The 17,380-nt window shown below is 54.9% G+C and overlaps 1 protein-coding gene across 1 annotated transcript; it reads right to left on the reverse strand.

Annotated features, from left to right (window-relative positions):
* Nucleotides 1-272: 272 nt before the first annotated feature.
* On the reverse strand, nucleotides 273-17,210 carry LOC145339812 (LIX1-like protein). Its single transcript, XM_080184341.1, has 6 exons — nucleotides 17,177-17,210; nucleotides 10,591-10,754; nucleotides 9,799-9,939; nucleotides 4,694-4,789; nucleotides 3,111-3,188; nucleotides 273-1,416 (listed from the first exon to the last, which is right to left on the reverse strand). The coding sequence occupies exons 2-6, from the start codon at nucleotides 10,717-10,719 to the stop codon at nucleotides 1,174-1,176; spliced, it is 687 nt and encodes a 228-aa protein (XP_080040467.1). The 5' UTR covers nucleotides 10,720-10,754; nucleotides 17,177-17,210; the 3' UTR covers nucleotides 273-1,173.
* Nucleotides 17,211-17,380: the final 170 nt, after the last annotated feature.

Genomic DNA, 17,380 nt, shown 5'->3' on the forward strand with positions numbered 1-17,380 from the left:
GCACAGCCAATCCACCCTAACCTACACATCTTTGGACACTAAGGGACAATTTAGCACGGCCAATCCATCCTAACCTGCACATCTTTGGACACTAAGGGGCAATATAGCACGGCCAATCCACCCTAACCTACACATCTTTGGACACTAAGGGACAATTTAGCACGGCCAATCCACCCTAACCTACACATCTTTGGACACTAAGGGACAATTTAGCACGGCCAATCCATCCTAACCTGCACATCTTTGGACACTAAGGGGCAATATAGCACGGCCAATCCACCCTAACCTACACATCTTTGGACACTAAGGGACAATTTAGCACGGCCAATCCACCCTAACCTACACATCTTTGGACACTAAGGGACAATTTAGCACGGCCAATCCACCCTAACCTACACATCTTGGGACTGTGGGAGGAACGTGCAGACTCCGCACAGACAGTGACCTGAGCCAGGAATCGAACCCGGGTCCCTGGCGCCGTGAGGCAGCAGCGCTAACCCACTGTGCCACCCACTTTTGGGACTGTTACGTCTATTGGGACACAGCGAAAAGTATTGCTCCTTGCGCGCTATACAGGCGAAGCATACCATTCATAGAGTACAAAGTATTGCTTCTTGTGCACTATGCATACTGTTCATAGAGTACATAAGGGAGAAAGTGTGCAGAATGTAGTGTTACAGTCACAGCGAGGGTGTAGAGAAAGATCGGCTTAATGCGAGGTAGGTCCGTTCAAAAGTCTGACGGCAGCAGGGAAGAAGCTGTTCTTGAGTCGGTCGGTACGGGACCTCAGACTTTTGTATTTTTTTTACCCCCATGGAAGAAGGTGGAAGAGAGAATGTCCGGGGTGCGTCGGGGGGGGGGGGGGTCCTTGATTGTGCTGTGATATTATTGCTGCTGTGATGTGTTTACTGACGCGTGCAATGCAATTCCCAGAGGAGTGGCCCTCGATTTTCCGAGGAAGGGAATCCCTTTCTCTGGAGCCCACTGTATGGGAGTCAGAAGACAGGTGAGTCTCTTAGCAGGGATAACAGGTCGGGAAGAGAAGGATAGATGGGCGGACAGCGGGTAAAGTACCGCGAGAGTGCCATTGAGTATAAAAAGGGTACAAAATATTCCTGCCAGCCTCCGGCAGCTGGTGCCCAGGCCCCTGCCTCCGTCAGAGGGTCCCAGACCTCAACAGCTGGTGGTGTGTTTCGGGCCCAGCTGGCCCAGCGCGAGGACCAGGATATCCTTCTTCTCCTTGTGGAAGCGCAGCTCCTTGCCGGCCAGCCGCGCCTCCTCCAGCTCCTGCTCAGCCGTGGCCAGCTCCCGGCTGATCACGCCCGGCATCAGGTGCTCCCGGTTCACCCAGTCCATCGCCATGTGGGTGCGCATGTCGTCGTCCAGGGCCCGGTGCGAGTAGTGAGCCAGCACTTCCTGGAGGGGGAACATGGAAAATCCAGGAAGTGTATCAACAACGGGATCATACTGTGCCTTTAAGGAGTCTATTTGTGTCACGTTTCTCCTGCGGGATTTGCTTTAGGACTCAGTCTGTAACTGGCAGCCCCTGGCGATACTGCAGCAATATAATTGATCTTAATTGCTAAGATGTTTGCTTACGCTGTTGTTATTTTAGTGTTCCCCCCTGGGGTTTTTCAGAGCAGGGCAGCCCCTGCCGATACTGCAGCAATATAATTGATCTTAATTGCTAAGATGTTTGCTTACGCAGTTGTTATTTTAGTGCTCCCCCTGGGGTTTTTCAGAGCAGGGCAGCCCCTGGCGATACTGCAGCAATATAATTGATCTTAATTGCTAAGATGTTTGCTTACGCTGTTGTTATTTTAGTGTTCCCCCCTGGGGTTTTTCAGAGCAGGGCAGCCCCTGGCGATACTGCAGCAATATAATTGATCTTAATTGCTAAAATGTTTGCTTACGCTGTTGTTATTTTAGTGTTCCCCCCTGGGGTTTTTCAGAGCAGGGCAGCCCCTGGCGATACTGCAGCAACATAATTGATCTTAATTGCTAAGATGTTTGCTTACGCTGTTGTTATTTTAGTGTTCCCCCCTGGGGTTTTTCAGAGCGGGGCATCCCCTGGCGATGCTGCAGCAACATAATTGATCTTAATTGCTAAAATGTTTGCTTATGCTTTCGTTATTTTAGTGTTCCCCCCTGGGGTTTTTCAGAGCGGGGCATCCCCTGGCGATGCTGCAGCAACATAATTGATCGTAATTGCTAAAATGTTTGCTTATGCTTTTGTTATTTTAGTGTTCCCCCCTGGGGCTTTTCAGAGCAGGGTTTGATTAGGTTGATTGACAGGGGAAAAAATGATCACGTGACCAGGCTGACACAGAGAAATGAAGTCAGTTGCTGCTGGGTATCTTCTAGGGAGAGGGAGTTCTCTGGAGTTGGAGACTGGAATCTGCTAGGAAATGGGTCCCTTTCTCTGGAGGCTGCTGTGTGGGGGTCAGAAGACAGGTAAATCTGTCCAGAGGGGTTAAAAAGGCAGGAAATCCAGCATCCACATAAGCCTACACTTTTCTTTGTGCGAACTGAAATTTGAAGTTTATTTATTAGTGTCACAAGTAGGCTCACATTAACACCGCAATGAAGTTACTGTGAAAATCCCCGAGTCGCCACACTCCTGTTCGGGTTACAGTGAGGGAGAATTTAGCACGGCCGATCCCACCCTAACCAGCACGTCTTTCAGACTGTGGGAGGAAAGCAGAGCACCCGGAGGAAACCCACGCAGACACGGGGAGAATGTGCAGACTGCACACGGACAGTGACCCGAGCCGGGAATCGAACCCGGGTCCCTGGCGCCGTGAGGCAGCAGTGCTAACCCCCACTGTGCAGCCCTAGAATATACCTTGGGGTTTCTGATTGGGTCCCTCATACACCGTTATCCTCGGACAGAGGCCCAGACGAACGTGTGCGCGCGCGCACACACACACACTTCTCCACCCCTCCTTCACCACGCACACATCCGGGGAAAGGGTGTCAATCTCAGCCCTCGTTTCTCGGGAAACTAACCGCGAGGAGAAGGTGCGTCCGAGAGCACGGAGGGGCGGAGGGGCCGGGGGGGGAAGGGCCTTGGGCCAGGCACGCTCTGGAAGCTGGGGGTGGGGGCTTACCTGCCGTGAGCACTGCCGCTCCCGCATCGCCTTCAGGCTCCCGTTCCAGTGTAGAAGCTGGAACACAGTCATCAGCTCCTGAAACACAGAGACAACCACCACAGTGCAGCCGGTCTGGGAGGGAAAATCCGCCCCCCCGTCACGGACCCTCCCCCCCTCCGACCCACCCACACACCCCTCCCCCCTGCCTCCACTCCTCCCTTCCCAACCAGACCCCCCCCACACCCTCTCCCTCCCAGTGACTCCAGAACCCCCCCCAAATCCTCTCCCTCCCCATGACTCCAGCCACCCCCCCCTCCCCCACCCGCGACTCCAGCCCCCCCCCTCCCCCACGACTCCAGCCCCCCACTCCCAGTGACTCCAGTTGTCCCTCTCTTCTCCCCTCTCCAGCCCCCCACCTCTCCCTCCCAGTGACTCTAACCCCCCCCCCTCCCATCCAGCACCCCCCCCACCCTCTCCCTCCCATCCAGCACCCCCCCCACCCCCACCCTCCCATCCAGCACCACCCCCCACCCTCTCCCTCCCATCCAGCACCACCCCCCACCCTCTCCCTCCCATCCAGCACCACCCCCCACCCTCTCCCTCCCATCCAGCACCACCCCCCCACCCTCTCCCTCCCATCCAGCACCACCCCCCACCCTCTCCCTCCCATCCAGCACCCACCCCCCACCCTCTCCCTCCCATCCAGCACCACCCCCCACCCTCTCCCTCCCATCCAGCACCACCCCCCCACCCTCTCATCCAGCACCACCCCCCCACCCTCTCCCTCCCATCCAGCACCACCCCCCACCCTCTCCCTCCCATCCAGCACCCCCCCCACCCTCTCCCTCCCATCCAGCACCACCCCCCACCCTCTCATCCAGCACCCCCCCCACCCTCTCCCTCCCATCCAGCACCCCCCCACCCTCTCCCTCCCATCCAGCACCCCCCCCCTCCCTCCCATCCAGCACCCCCCCACCCTCTCCCTCCCATCCAGCACCCACCCCCACCCTCTCCCTCCCATCCAGCACACCCCCCACCCTCTCCCTCCCATCCAGCACCACCCCCCACCCTCTCCCTCCCATCCAGCACCACCCCCCACCCTCTCCCTCCCATCCAGCACCACCCCCCACCCTCTCCCTCCCATCCAGCACCACCCCCCACCCTCTCCCTCCCATCCAGCACCACCCCCCACCCTCTCCCTCCCATCCAGCACCACCCCCCACCCTCTCCCTCCCATCCAGCACCCCGCCCCACCCTCTCCCTGCCCGCGCCTCCACCCCCCCCTCCCATCCAGACCCCGCTACCCCCTCCCTTCCTGTCACACCAGCGCGCGCCCCCCCCCCCAATCCCCGCCAACCCTCTCCTTCCCAGTGACTCCAGAACCACCCCCCCCCCCCCCCGAACCTTCTCCCTCCTGGCGACTCCAGCCCCCACCCCCTTCCCCCCAATGACTCCAGCCCCTCTCCCTCCCCGCAACTCCAGCACCCCCCCACTCCCCCCCCAACCGTCTCGGTGACACCAGTCCCCTCCCCGTCCCCTGCCCCCTCCCTCCTGGCAACTCCAGTCCCCCCCCCCCCCCCCCGCCACCCCCTCCGCGTTACCTGAAACTCCAGCATGGACTTCCCCTTGTTGGATTCCAGCATGAACCGGAAGGCTCCGATGCCCGTGTTCGGAATGTCGGCCTCCTCCCGGTTGCCCTGTAGGGGTTCGGAGAGGCGGAGAAGGGTGTTCAGTCACGCGAGCTCCCATCAGCGAGGGGGCAAAGGCGAAACGTTCCACTAACTCGTAACAGGAGCGGGGGCTCGTTACTCCTGTGGTTCTTCCCCCCGTTACCTAGGGAAACCTCGTGTCCAGCGGAGGTTGGGGTGGAGGGAAAGAGAGCTTAGTGGGGAGTGGGAGGACAGCAGGGAGCGAGCCTAACATCAGAAATAGGAGCAGGAGTCGGCCATCTAGCCCCTCGAGCCTGCCCCGCCATTCAATAAAATCATGGCTGATCTGAAGTGGATCAGTTCCACTTTCCCGCTGTCTCCCCATAACCCTTAATTCCCCTAACTGGACTGGACTGTCACCGATGGTGAGGGCTGAATGGCCTCCTCCATGATTGATGGAGGATCGTATAGAATTCTTAGTATAGAGGAGGTCCTTATAGGGACTTACAAGATAATGAAGGGGATGGATAGGATAGAGGTAGAGAGATTCTTCCCCCTTAGAAAGGACAGCAGGACTAGAGGGCACAGCCTCAAGATAAGGGGGGGCGGTTTAGAACGGAGTTGAGGAGGAACTTCTTCACTCAAAGGGTGGTGAATCTCTGGAATTCTCTGCCCGTTGAAGTGGTGGGGGCTGCCTCGCTAAATATATTGAAGTCACGGGTAGATAGGTTTCTGATAGACAAGGGAATTAAGGGGAGAGGGCGGGAAAGTGGAACTGAGCCACGACAGATCAGCCATGATCTTATTGAATGGCAGGGCAGGCTCGAAGGGCTAGGTGGCCGACTCCTGCTCCTATTTCTTACATCCTTCATTTTAGCTTTACTATCATGAGTAGACTAGGTTGAAGTAATTATAAAATACCTTGTACATATATAAATATAAATTACAATGTGGCTGGAACAAAATATACAGAGGTACAGCAAAGCTCATAAACCGTAGAACCATAAGTTAATGAGTCGCAAAAACCCAGCCTGCAAGTGCAGCAGGTGGTCAGGAAGGCGAATGGGATGCTGGCCTTCATAGCGAGGGGGATTGAATATAAAAGTAGGGAGGTCTTGCTGCAGCTGTATAGGGCATTGGTGAGGCCGCAGCTGGAGTACTGTGTGCAGTTTTGGGCGCCGCACCTGCGCAAGGATATTTTGGCCCTGGAGGGAGTGCAGAGGAGGTTTACTAGGCTGATACCGGAGTTGAGGGGGTTGAGCTATGAGGAGAGGCTGAATAAACTAGGCTTGTACTCGTTAGAGTTTAGAAGAATGAGGGGAGATCTCATTGAGACGTATAAGATGATGAATGGGATGGATAGGATAGAGGTGGAAAGACTCTTCCCGCTCAAAAAAGACAGTAGGACTAGGGGGCACAGCCTCAAGATAAAGGGGGGGCGGTTCAGAACGGAGTTGAGGAGGAACTTCTTCACTCAAAGGGTGGTGAATCTCTGGAATTCTCTGCCCGTTGAAGTGGTGGAGGCTGCCTCGCTAAATATTTTTAAGAAGCGGGTTGATGGGTTTTTGATAAGAGAGGGGATTAAGGGTTATGGGGAGAGGGCGGGAAAGTGGAACTGAGCCACGACAGATCAGCCATGATCTTATTGAATGGCGGGGCAGGCTCGAAGGGCCAGATGGCCTACTCCTGCTCCTATTTCTTATGTTCTTATGTTCTTATTTTCAATGTAGATGTACTGTGTGACTTGGCCAACTTTGTTCTGAATGCAGCATGCTGGGAAACACAGCGGTGGTCGTGGTGTGGAGATGCCGGTGTTGGACTGGGGGTAAAACAAAAATCTCCCAACACCAGCTTAAAAGTCCAACAAATAAGTGTGTTGGACTTTTAAGCTGGTATTGGGAGATTTCTTTCTGTTGAACACAGTGGCAGACAGACTTAATACAGCGGAGCACAGAAAAGCTTATCTGCTGTCGGATATGAGAATGGCATGTTTAATAAGGTACGTGAGGGGGTAGACTTAGAACATAGAAAAACTACAGCACAAACAGGCCCTTCGGCCCACAAGTTGCGCTGATCATATCCCTACCTACTAGGCCTACCTATAACCCTCAATCCTATTAAATCCTGTGTACTTATCCAGAAGTCTTTTAAAAGACCCCAGCGAGTTCGCCTCTACCACCACTGACGGCAGCCGATTCCACTCACTCACCACCCTCTGAGTGAAAAACTTACCTCTAACATCTCCTCTGTACCCCCCCCACCCCACACCTGAAACCTGTGTCCTCTCGTAGCGACCATTTCAGCCCTGGGAAATAGCCTCCGAGAATCCACCCTATCTATAACTCTCAACATCTTATAAACCTCTATCAGGTCGCCTCTCAACCTTCGTCTCTCCAGGGAGAAGAGACCGAGCTCCCTCAACCTATCTTCAGAAGGCATGCCTCCCAATCCAGGCAACATCCTTGTAAATCTCCTCTGCACCCTCTCAATAGCTTCCACATCCTTCCTGTAGTGAGGCGACCAGAACTGCGCACAGTACTCCAAGTGGGGTCTGACAAGGGTCTTATAAAGCTGCAGCATTACCTCCCGACTCCTAAACTCAATCCCTCGATTAATGAAGGCCAGTACACCATACGCCTTCTTGACCACATCCTCCACCTGCGAGGCCGATTTAAGAGTCCTGTGGACCCGGACCCCAGGATCCCTCTGCTCCCCAACACAGCTAAGACTCCTACCCTTGATATTGTACTCCTTCATCCCATTGGACCTGCCAAAATGGACGACTACACATTTATCCGCGATGAAGTCCATCTGCCACTTCTCCGCCCAGTCTTGCATCCTATCTATGTCCCGCTGCAACTTCTGACATCCCTCCAGACTATCCACAACACCACCAACCTTCGTGTCATAGGTAGCAAGGCTGAAGAAGCCAATATCGCAAGGAGAAACAAAAGGGTGGTGAATGTAGCCCAATTCATCACACAAACCAGCCTCCCATCCATTGACTCCGTCTACACTTCCCGCTGCCTCGGGGAAAAGCAGCCGGCATAATCAAGAACCCTCCCCACACACACACCCCGGACATTCTCTCTTCCACCTTCTTCCGTCGGGGAAAAAGATACAAAAGTCTGAGGTCCCGTACCGACCGACTCAAGAACAGCTTCTTCCCTGCTGCTGTCAGACTTTTGAATGGACCTACCTCGCATTAAGCTGATCTTTCTCTACACCCTCGCTGTGACTGTAACACTACACTGCACACACTTGTTTCCTTCTCTATGAACAGTATGCTTTGTCCATATAACGTGCAAAAAACAATACTTTTCACTGTTTCCCAATACATGCCACAATAATAAATCAAATCTGTGTACTCTATGAATGGTATGCTTTGTCTGTATAGCACGCAAGAAACAATACTTTTCACTGTATCCCAATAATAAATCAAGTCTCTAAGCTGATAAGGTGGGGCCAGACTCAGGCAGAGAATGATTCCTTTTAACAATTAAAACTCACAGGAGTTAGCTGTGGTCTTGGTTACTGGAATTGACACGGGGTAAGTTTGCTTGGGGAGGAACTTACAGAGGCAATGAGCCAACGAGCTATTCCTGTTGAGAGGTGGAACGTTATTGGCCAAGGTAATAACGTGTAATATTGTATTTGGACCCTCCAGTCCGATTGAGGAGGTTGGACGGATAGTGAATAACACCATTTTATAATTCCGAGGTGAGCTCAGAGGGGACAGTCGCCCCCTCATTGACTGCGTCCCCCCTCCCGATGCGTGCATTAGTGCATTCCTTTCCATTCTGAATCTGAACACTGCCTTTCACCGTCTGTTTATTAGTTTAGCCAGGTCAGCTAAATACAGGACACCCCGGGGGACACCTTAGAACATTCCTCTTGCAATCATATCTGGGACAGAGCTCCCCCTCAGATCTGGGGCAGGCTTGCCCGCTGCAGTTTTCAGGACAGGGGTCAGGTGAAGCCCCGAGGGCACTATTTACCCCTCGGTTATCAGCCCTCTCCTCAGGTGCTCAAGCTGGACGATGCCAGCACCTCCTTAATGATGAAAACCTTCGCCCTGGCCCCTTTATACTAACCATCTCCATGAATAACTGCAGCCGTGTAAAAATAACAGCACAACGGATTATTATTTAAATGGTATAAAATGAAAGCAGGCTGCTGTGCAGAGGGATCTGGGTGTCCTGGTACATGAAAGTTGGTTTGCAGATGCAGCAGCTATTTCAAATGGCAAACGGAATTTTGTCCGTCATTGCCAGAGGGATGGAGTTTAAAAACAGCGAGGTTACGTATAAGGTGCTGGTGAGGCCACGCCTGGAGCGCTGTGTACAGTTTTGGTCTCCTTACTGGAGAAAGGATATACTGGCACTGGAGGGGGTGCAGAGGAGATTCACTAGGGTTGATTCTGGAGTTGAGAGGGTTGGCTTTTGAGGGGAGATTGGGGCTATACTCACTGGAATTCAGAAGAATGAGGAGGGGGGGGAGAACTTATAGAAACAGATAAGGGAATAGATAAAATAGAAGTAGAGAGGTTGTTTCCACTGGTGGGTGAAACTAGAACTAGGGGGCAAAGCCTCAAAAGAAGGGGGGAATGGCCTCAAAAGAAGGGGGAGCAGATTTAGGACTGAGTTGAGGAGGAACTTCTTCACCCAAAGGGTTGTGAATCTGTGGAATTCCCTGCCCAGTTGAGGCTCCCTCATTGAATGATTTTTAAGGTGAGGATAGATAGATTTTTGAACAGTAAAGGAATTAAGGTGAGCGGGCGGGTAAGTGGAGCGGAGTCCATGAGAAGATCAGCCGTGATCTTACTGAATGGCGGAGCAGGCTCGAGGGGCCAGATGGCCCACTCCTGCTCCTGGTTCTTATGTTCCGCACACCTCACCCTGACCCGCTCCCTCCCCGCCTCGGGCTCTGACCTGCTCCCCACTGGGCCCCGACCTGCTCCCCCCGCCCCGGGGCCCCGACCCGCTCCCTGCCCCCCTCCTCGGGCTCTGACCCGCTCCCCCCCAGGCCCTGACCCCCTCCCCCACCCCGGTACTCACGTTGAAGGATGCCAGGGCCTCGGAGACACTCTTCTCGATGAAGCCGTCGTTTATCCTCCGGGACGGGTGCTCGTTGAAGACGGAATTCATCAGGGCGATCTTGGCAGCGCTGCGCCTCCCCTCTGCCTTGGTCGGACACAACTGGGGGAACCCAAACCCCAGCTTAGCACCTTGGCCTGATCCCGAACCCCCCACCCCGACCTCTCCCCCTCCCTCCCCACCGACCCCCTCCCCTGACTGTGTGCCCCCGCCTCGCTCCCCTGACCGTGCACCTCCCAACGTCCCCCCCCACCCTGCCTGTGTGTCCCACCCTCTCCCCTGCCCCCTCCATTGACCGTGCCCCCGCCTCTGCCCCCTCCCCTCGCCTGCCCTGCCCCCGTCCCCTGACCGTTTACCCCCCCCCCCCCCCCAAATCACCCTCCTCCCCTGACCACGCACCCACCTGCCCCCATCCCCTGGCGGCGCACCCCCTGTCCCCCAAACACTGCCCCCAAACTCCTCACCCCCCTCACCTTATTCCTCCCCTCGACCCCTTTGCTCTCAACCTTGACCCCTCACCCCTGACCCCATCCCTCCCCCTTGACCCCTTGCCCCCAATCCCCCGCTCCTGACGCCTCCGACCACGACCCCTTGTCCCCCCCCCTCCCCGACCCCTCACCCGCATCAACCTCGCCCCTCTCGCCGACCCTCCCACGTATCACCCTCATCCTCACCCTTGCTCTGACCTCTCCCCTCACGCCCCTCCCTCCCTCGCCCACGTCAGCCGCGCCCGGACGTGTTCCGCGCCCGTACCTGAAAGCTGCCAAAGCAGCTGCCTCCCGGCAGGGTGACGTAGCAGACGTAGGGGGGGCTACTGGAGGGCACCATCTCGTACACCACCAGGGCCCCGTTCCTCAGCTCAGCTCCCCGGGACAGCTTCATCTGCCAGAACTCCTGGAGAGCTTCCACCACGTTCACTGGGGGGGGCGGGAGAGACAAGACAGGGTTAGCAACAAGACACCCCCCTCATGGAGACCCAGGGCCACCACAGTGGGAGGAGGTGGGGAGCACTCTGAACTGCTTACGCTTGTGGCAAATAAGGTCTATAAAATAATGAGGGGCGCAGATCAGCGAGGTAGTCAATACCTTTTCCCCAAAGGTAGGGGAGTCTAAAACTAAGGGGGGGGGGGGCGTAGGTTTAAGATGAACATAAGAAATAGGAGCAGGAGTAGGCCATCTAGCCCCTCGAGCCTGCCCCGCCATTCAATAAGATCATGGCTGATCTGTCGTGGCTCAGTTCCACTTTCCCGCTCTCTCCCCATAACCCTTAATCCCCTCGCTTATCAAAAACCCATCAACCCGCGTCTTAAAAATATTGAGCGAGGCAGCCTCCACCACTTCAACGGGCAGAGAATTCCAGAGATTCACCACCCTTTGAGTGAAGAAGTTCCTCCTCGACTCCATTCTAAACCGCTCCCCCCTTTTATCTTGAGGCTGTGCCCCCTAGTCCTTTCTGAGCGGGAAGAGTCTCTCCACCTCTATCCTTACCATCCCATTCATCATCTTATACGTCTCAATGAGATCTCCCCTCATTCTTCCAAACTCTAACGAGTACAAGCCTAGTTTATTCAGCCTCTCCTCATAGCTCAACCCCCTCAACTCCGGCATCAGCCTAGTAAACCTCCTCTGCACTCCCTCCAAGGCCAAAATATCCTTGCGTAAGTGCGGCGACCAAAACTGCACACAGTACTCCAGCTGCGGCCTCACCAATGCCCTATGTAGCCAATAGATAGTCAATATCTTTTCCCCAAAGGTAGGGGAGTCTAAAACTAGAGGGCAGAGATACAAAAGATTTGGTAGATCGAACCGGGGCCGCTGTTACTCAGTTAATGGTCGAGGAGAGTTACAGAACGGAGAGATCTAGGGGGGACAGGTTCGTAGCTCCTTGAAAGTGGGGTCACAGAGTGGTAAAGGCAGCATTCGGCAAGCTTGGTTTCATCGGCCAGAATACAGGAGTTGGGACGTCTTGTTGAAGTTGTACAAGACATTGGGAAGGCCGCACTTGTGTACAGTTCTGGTCACCCTATTATAGAAAGGATCTTATTAAACTAGAAAGAGGGCGGAAAAGATTTACTAGGATGGTACCGGGACTTGATGGATTGGCGAGAGGCTGGATAGACTGGGACTTTTTTCTCTGGAGGGGTGATCTTATAGAGGTCTATAAAATAATGAGGGGCACAGATCAGCGAGATAGTCAATATCTTTTCCCCAAAGGTAGGGGAGTCTAAAACTAGAGGGTGTAGGCTTAAGGTGAGAGGGGAGAGGGTCCAGAGGGGCAATTTTTTCACACAGTGTGTCTGGAACGAGCTGCCAGAGATAAGTAGTAGAGGCGGGTACAATGCTGTCTTTTGAAAAGCATTTAGACAGTTACATGGGTACGATGGGTATAGAGGGATATGGGGCAAATGTGGGCAGTTGGGATTAGCTTAAAAAAAAGGTGGTATGGACAAGTTTTCCGTGTTGTAAAACTCAATGATTCTATCATTCACACAAGGATAAAATATCGGAATGCCGACTGCGGAGGGGAGCATTAGCTACGAGGGGAGGTTGGAGAAGCTTGGTTTGTTCTCACTGGAGGTTGAGGGGGTGACCCTGATACATTATGAGGGATAGAGTGGATAGTGAGAAACTTTTTTCCCCCCAGGGTGGAAGTGTTGGGGGGGGCACGGGTTTAAAGGAGATGTACGAGGCAAGTTTTTTTTTTACACAGGGGGAGCCTGGAACTCGCTGCCGGGGAAGGGAAGCGGATACGATAGTGAGTTTTAAGGGGCGTCTGGACAAATCCATGAATAGGATGGGAATAGAGGCGTATGGTCCCCGGGAGGGTTTTAGTTCAGAGGGGGGGGCAGCATGGGTCGGTGCAGGAGGGCCTGTTCCTGTGCTGTAACTTTCTTCGTTCTTTACCTCAAGGCCGTTCGGCCCATCGAGTCTGCGCTGGCTCTCCGACAGAGAATCTCAACCAGGCCACAATTATGCCCGGAACAAAATGTGCAGAAGGTGTAACAAAACCGCAAATTAACCCGATATTATCAGCTCAGACCGTACTTTCAGTCCACAATTGCATCGCGCGCCTTGGTCAAATTTGTTCCGAATGCAGCACGGTGGGAAACAGGTTGGATAATATGTTTATACCGAAAGTACAGTTTAAGCTTATAATCCTTGGTTAATTTGCGGTTACGCAGTTTCTAAAACCACTGCATGTGTTGTCACCCAGGCCACAAGGGACGGGGAGAGGGGCAGAATAATTCATCATCCTTTCAGCACTCTGCAAATTTCAGTGAGGTTCCACACCCTCCCCCATCCTTCTAAACTCCACCGAGTGCAGACCCAGAGTCCTCAGACGCTCCTTGTACACAAGTCTTTCATTCCCAGTCCCCTCCTCGCGAACCTTCTCTGGCCCGTTTCCAAGGCCAGCACATCCTCCCTTAGACACAGAGCCAAGAACAGTTCGCAATACTCCAAACATGGTCTTATAAGGCCTCATCAGTAGGTTTATTTACTTATTAGAGTCGCAAGTCGCCTCACATTAACTCTACGATGAAGTTACTGTGAAAATCCCCCCCCGAGCCGCCACATTCCTGCTCGGGTTACGCCGAGGGAGGATTTAGCACGGCCGATCCCACCCTAACCCGCACGTCTTTCGGACTGTGGGGGGAAACCCACACAGACACGAGGAGGACGTGCAGGTAATGCACAGACAGTGACCCGAGCCGGGATTCGAACCCGGGTCCCTGGTGCTGAGAGACAACAGTGCTAACCACTCTACTGATTTACACAATCCACCCTAACCCGCACATCTTTGGACACTAAGGGACAATTTAGCACGGCCAATCCACCTAACCTACACATCTTTGGACACTAAGGGACAATTTAGCACGGCCAATCCACCCTAACCTACACATCTTTGGACACTAAGGGGCAATTTAGCATGGCCAATCCACCCTAACCTACACATCTTTGGACACTAAGGGGCAATTTAGCACGGCCAATCCACCCTAACCTGCACATCTTTGGACACTAAGGGGCAATTTAGCACGGCCAATCCACCCTAACCTACACATCTTTGGACACTAAGGGACAATTTAGCATGGCCAATCCACCCTAACCTACACATCTTTGGACACTAAGGGGCAATTTAGCACGGCCAATCCACCCTAACCTACACATCTTTGGACACTAAGGGGCAATTTAGCACGGCCAATCCACCCTAACCTACACATCTTTGGACACTAAGGGACAATTTAGCACGGCCAATCCACCCTAACCTACACATCTTTGGACACTAAGGGACAACTTAGCATGGCCAATCCACCCTAACCTGCACATCTTTGGACTGTGGGAGGAAACGGAAGGAAACCCACGCAGACACGGGGAGAATGTGCAGACTCCACACAGATAGTGGCCCAAGGCTGGAATCGAAGCCAGGTCGCTGGCGCTGCGAGGGAGCAGTGCTCACCACTGTGCCACCCCTTGTTTGGAGAGCCTGACCCCGCCACCCTCCCAACCCGAACGGAGAAACGGTGCTGGGGCATTGCGGGTAACTACCGAATCGCTAGGGAAACGTGAGGAAAATTCTAGAAACTGATCATTGTTTGGGTGGGGGGGGGGGGGGGGGTGGGGAGATGTCAGTCACTGGGAAAGTGTGAAATGAGAGCTGGCATGGATTTGTAAAAAGCAGATGTGTGTTTGAGTAATGTAATTAAATTTTTATCGAATGAGGTAACAGAGAATAAACTCAAATTACTGCAGATGCTGGAATCTGAAACGTAAAGAGAAAGCTGCTGGAAAATCTCAGCGGGTCTGGCGGCATCTGTAAGGAGATAAAAGAGCTGACGTTTCGAGTCCAGATGACTCTTTGTCAAAGCTGGAAACAGAACTTGAACAGAGAAGATTGTCAAAGGCATTGTGGTGGGTCCAGGGTTATAGAATCACAGAGTCTGTGCAGTGCAGAAGGAGGCAATTCGGCCCATCGAATTTACACTGACAACAATCCCATCCAGACCCTGTAATCCCCCCTGACAAGGGGCAATTTATCACATCTTTGGACACTAAGGGGCAATTTAGCATGGCCAATCCACCTAACATAAGACCATAAGAAATAGGAGCAGGAGTCGGCCATCTAGCCCCTCGAGCCTGCCCCGCCATTCAATAAGATCATGGCTGATCTGTCGTGGCTCAGTTCCACATTCCCGCCCTCTCCCCATAGCCCTTAATCCCCTCTCTTATCAAAAACCCATCAACCCGCGTCTTAAATATATTTAGTGAGGCAGCCTCCACCACTTCAACGGGCAGAGAATTCCAGAGATTCACCACCCTTTGAGTGAAGAAGTTCCTCCTCAACTCCGTTCTAAACCGCCTCCCCCTTGATCTTGAGGCTGTGCCCCCTAGTCCTACTGTCTTTTTTGAGCGGGAAGAGTCTCTCCACCTCTATCCTATCCATCCCATTCATCATCTTATATGTCTCAATGAGATCTCCCCTCATTCTTCTAAACTCTAACGAGTACAATAATTTATTCAGCCTCTCCTCATAGCTCAACCCCCTCAACTCCGGCATCAGCCTAGTAAACCTCCTCTGCACTCCCTCCAAGGCCAAAATATCCTTGTGTAAGTACGGCGCCCAAAACTGCACACAGTACTCCAGCTGCGGCCTCACCAATGCCCTATACAGCCGCAGCAAGACCTCCCTACTTTTATATTCAATCCCCCTCGCTAACCCGCACATCTTTGGACACTGAGGGGGTAGTTTAGCATGGCCAATGCCCCATCCCACACATTGGGACACTCAGGGATAGTTGAGCATACCCAGTGCCCCTGTGGGAACGGTAAAGGCTAGTTTAGCACTCCCAATGCCACACTTTGGGACACTGCAGTGCCACACTCTGGGCTGGTTCAGCGTGGCCCTGTACCCACAGGGCCCCAGCCTCTTTCACCTGTGCCCACTTTGGGACACACCTGTCTCACACTCAGGGCTGGTTCACGTGGCCTGTGCCTACTGCTCCACTCTGGGACACTCCAATGCCACACTCTGGGCTGGTTTAGCATGGCCCTGTGCCCACTCTGGGGTGCTCCTGAACCCCCTGTGCCCCCAGGCCTCTCTTCTCTTACCCCTGTGCCCTATGTCCCACACTGGGCTGGTTCAGCAGGGCCCTGTGCCAGATTCTGGGACATTCTGTGCCCTGTACCCCCAATGCCCCTGGGCCTCTCTTACCCCTGTGCCCCACTCTGGGACACTCCAGTACCCCCTGTACTCTGTCCCAGAGCCTTTCCTCTCTTACCCCTATGCCCCCAGTATCCCACTCTGAGCCCTGCATCCCCCTAATCCCTCTGTTCCCGAGCCTCTTTCTTACCTCTGTACCCTGTGTTATACTCTGAGTCCTGTGCCCCACTCTGTGCCCAGTACCCCCTTGTACTCTGTCCCAGAGCCTCTCCTCTCTTACCCGTGTCCCCAGTACCCCCACTATCCCACTCTGGAACACTCTGACCCCTGTACCCCCAGTACCCTCTGTGTACCCCAGGCCTCTCTCTCTCTTACCATCCTGTGCCCTGTGTTACACTCTGGCCTGGTTCCCCCCCACCACCCACCCATCCCCCCTCTATCCCCCCCCTGCCCCAGGCCTCTCTCTCTCTCTTATCCCCTCTTTACCCTGTACCCCACACAAGGACACTCCTGTCCCTGCATCCCCCCCGAGGCCCCTCTCTCTTCTTACCCCTCTGTCCCACTCTGGCCTGGTTCACTGTGCCCCCAGGCCCCCCCTCCAGGCCCCTCTCTCTCCCCCACAGGCGCCCCTTCCCAGGCCCCCCATCTCTCTCCCCCCTCCAGGCCCCCCCTCTCTCCCCACCCCCCCCAGGCCCCCCACTCTCTCCCCCCCACTACAGGCACCCCCCCCTCTCTCTTCCCCCCTCTCTCCCACCCCCCCCCTCTCTCCCCCCACCCCCCTCTCTCTTCCCCCCACCCCCCCTCTCTCTTCCCCCCACCCCCCCTCTCTCTCACCCCCCCTCTCTCTTCCCCCACCCCCTCTCCCCCCAGGCCCCCCCTCTCTCCTCCCCCCCCATCTCTCTCCCCCCCCCTCTCTCCCTCTCCCCCCCCCACTCTCCCCCCTCTCTCTCTCTCCCCCAGGCCCCCCCCTCTCTCTCTTCCCCCCTCTCTCTTTCCCCCCTCTCTCTCTTTCCCCCCCTCCCTCTCTCTCTTTCCCCCCCTCCCCCTCTCTCCCTCCTCCCCCCCTCCCTCTCCCTCCCCCCCCCTCCCTCCCCCCCCTCTCCCTCTCTCCCTCTCCCCTCCCCCTCCCCCTCTCCCCTCCCTCTCCCCTCCCCCCCCCCCCTCCCCCTCCTCCTCTCTCACCTCTGCCGTATCCCTGGGTGTGTTTGGCGAAACTCTTCCCTCTCTCAGCACGGCCCGGCTGCGCTCATCCGGGGCTGCGGGCCGGGGAGGGGACAGGCTCCCGGTGCGGAGGGAGATCCCGGGGCCCCGGGGGGCAGCAGGGAGCGGAAATTCCCCCCGGGAGAGGGCTGAGCGGCCCGGACAGCCTCCATAGGGAGAGAGCAG

The sequence above is a fragment of the Carcharhinus amblyrhynchos genome, unplaced genomic scaffold, assembly GCF_965287045.1.
Source record: "Carcharhinus amblyrhynchos unplaced genomic scaffold, sCarAmb.v2.hapA scaffold_686, whole genome shotgun sequence".
Lineage (NCBI taxonomy): Eukaryota > Metazoa > Chordata > Chondrichthyes > Carcharhiniformes > Carcharhinidae > Carcharhinus > Carcharhinus amblyrhynchos.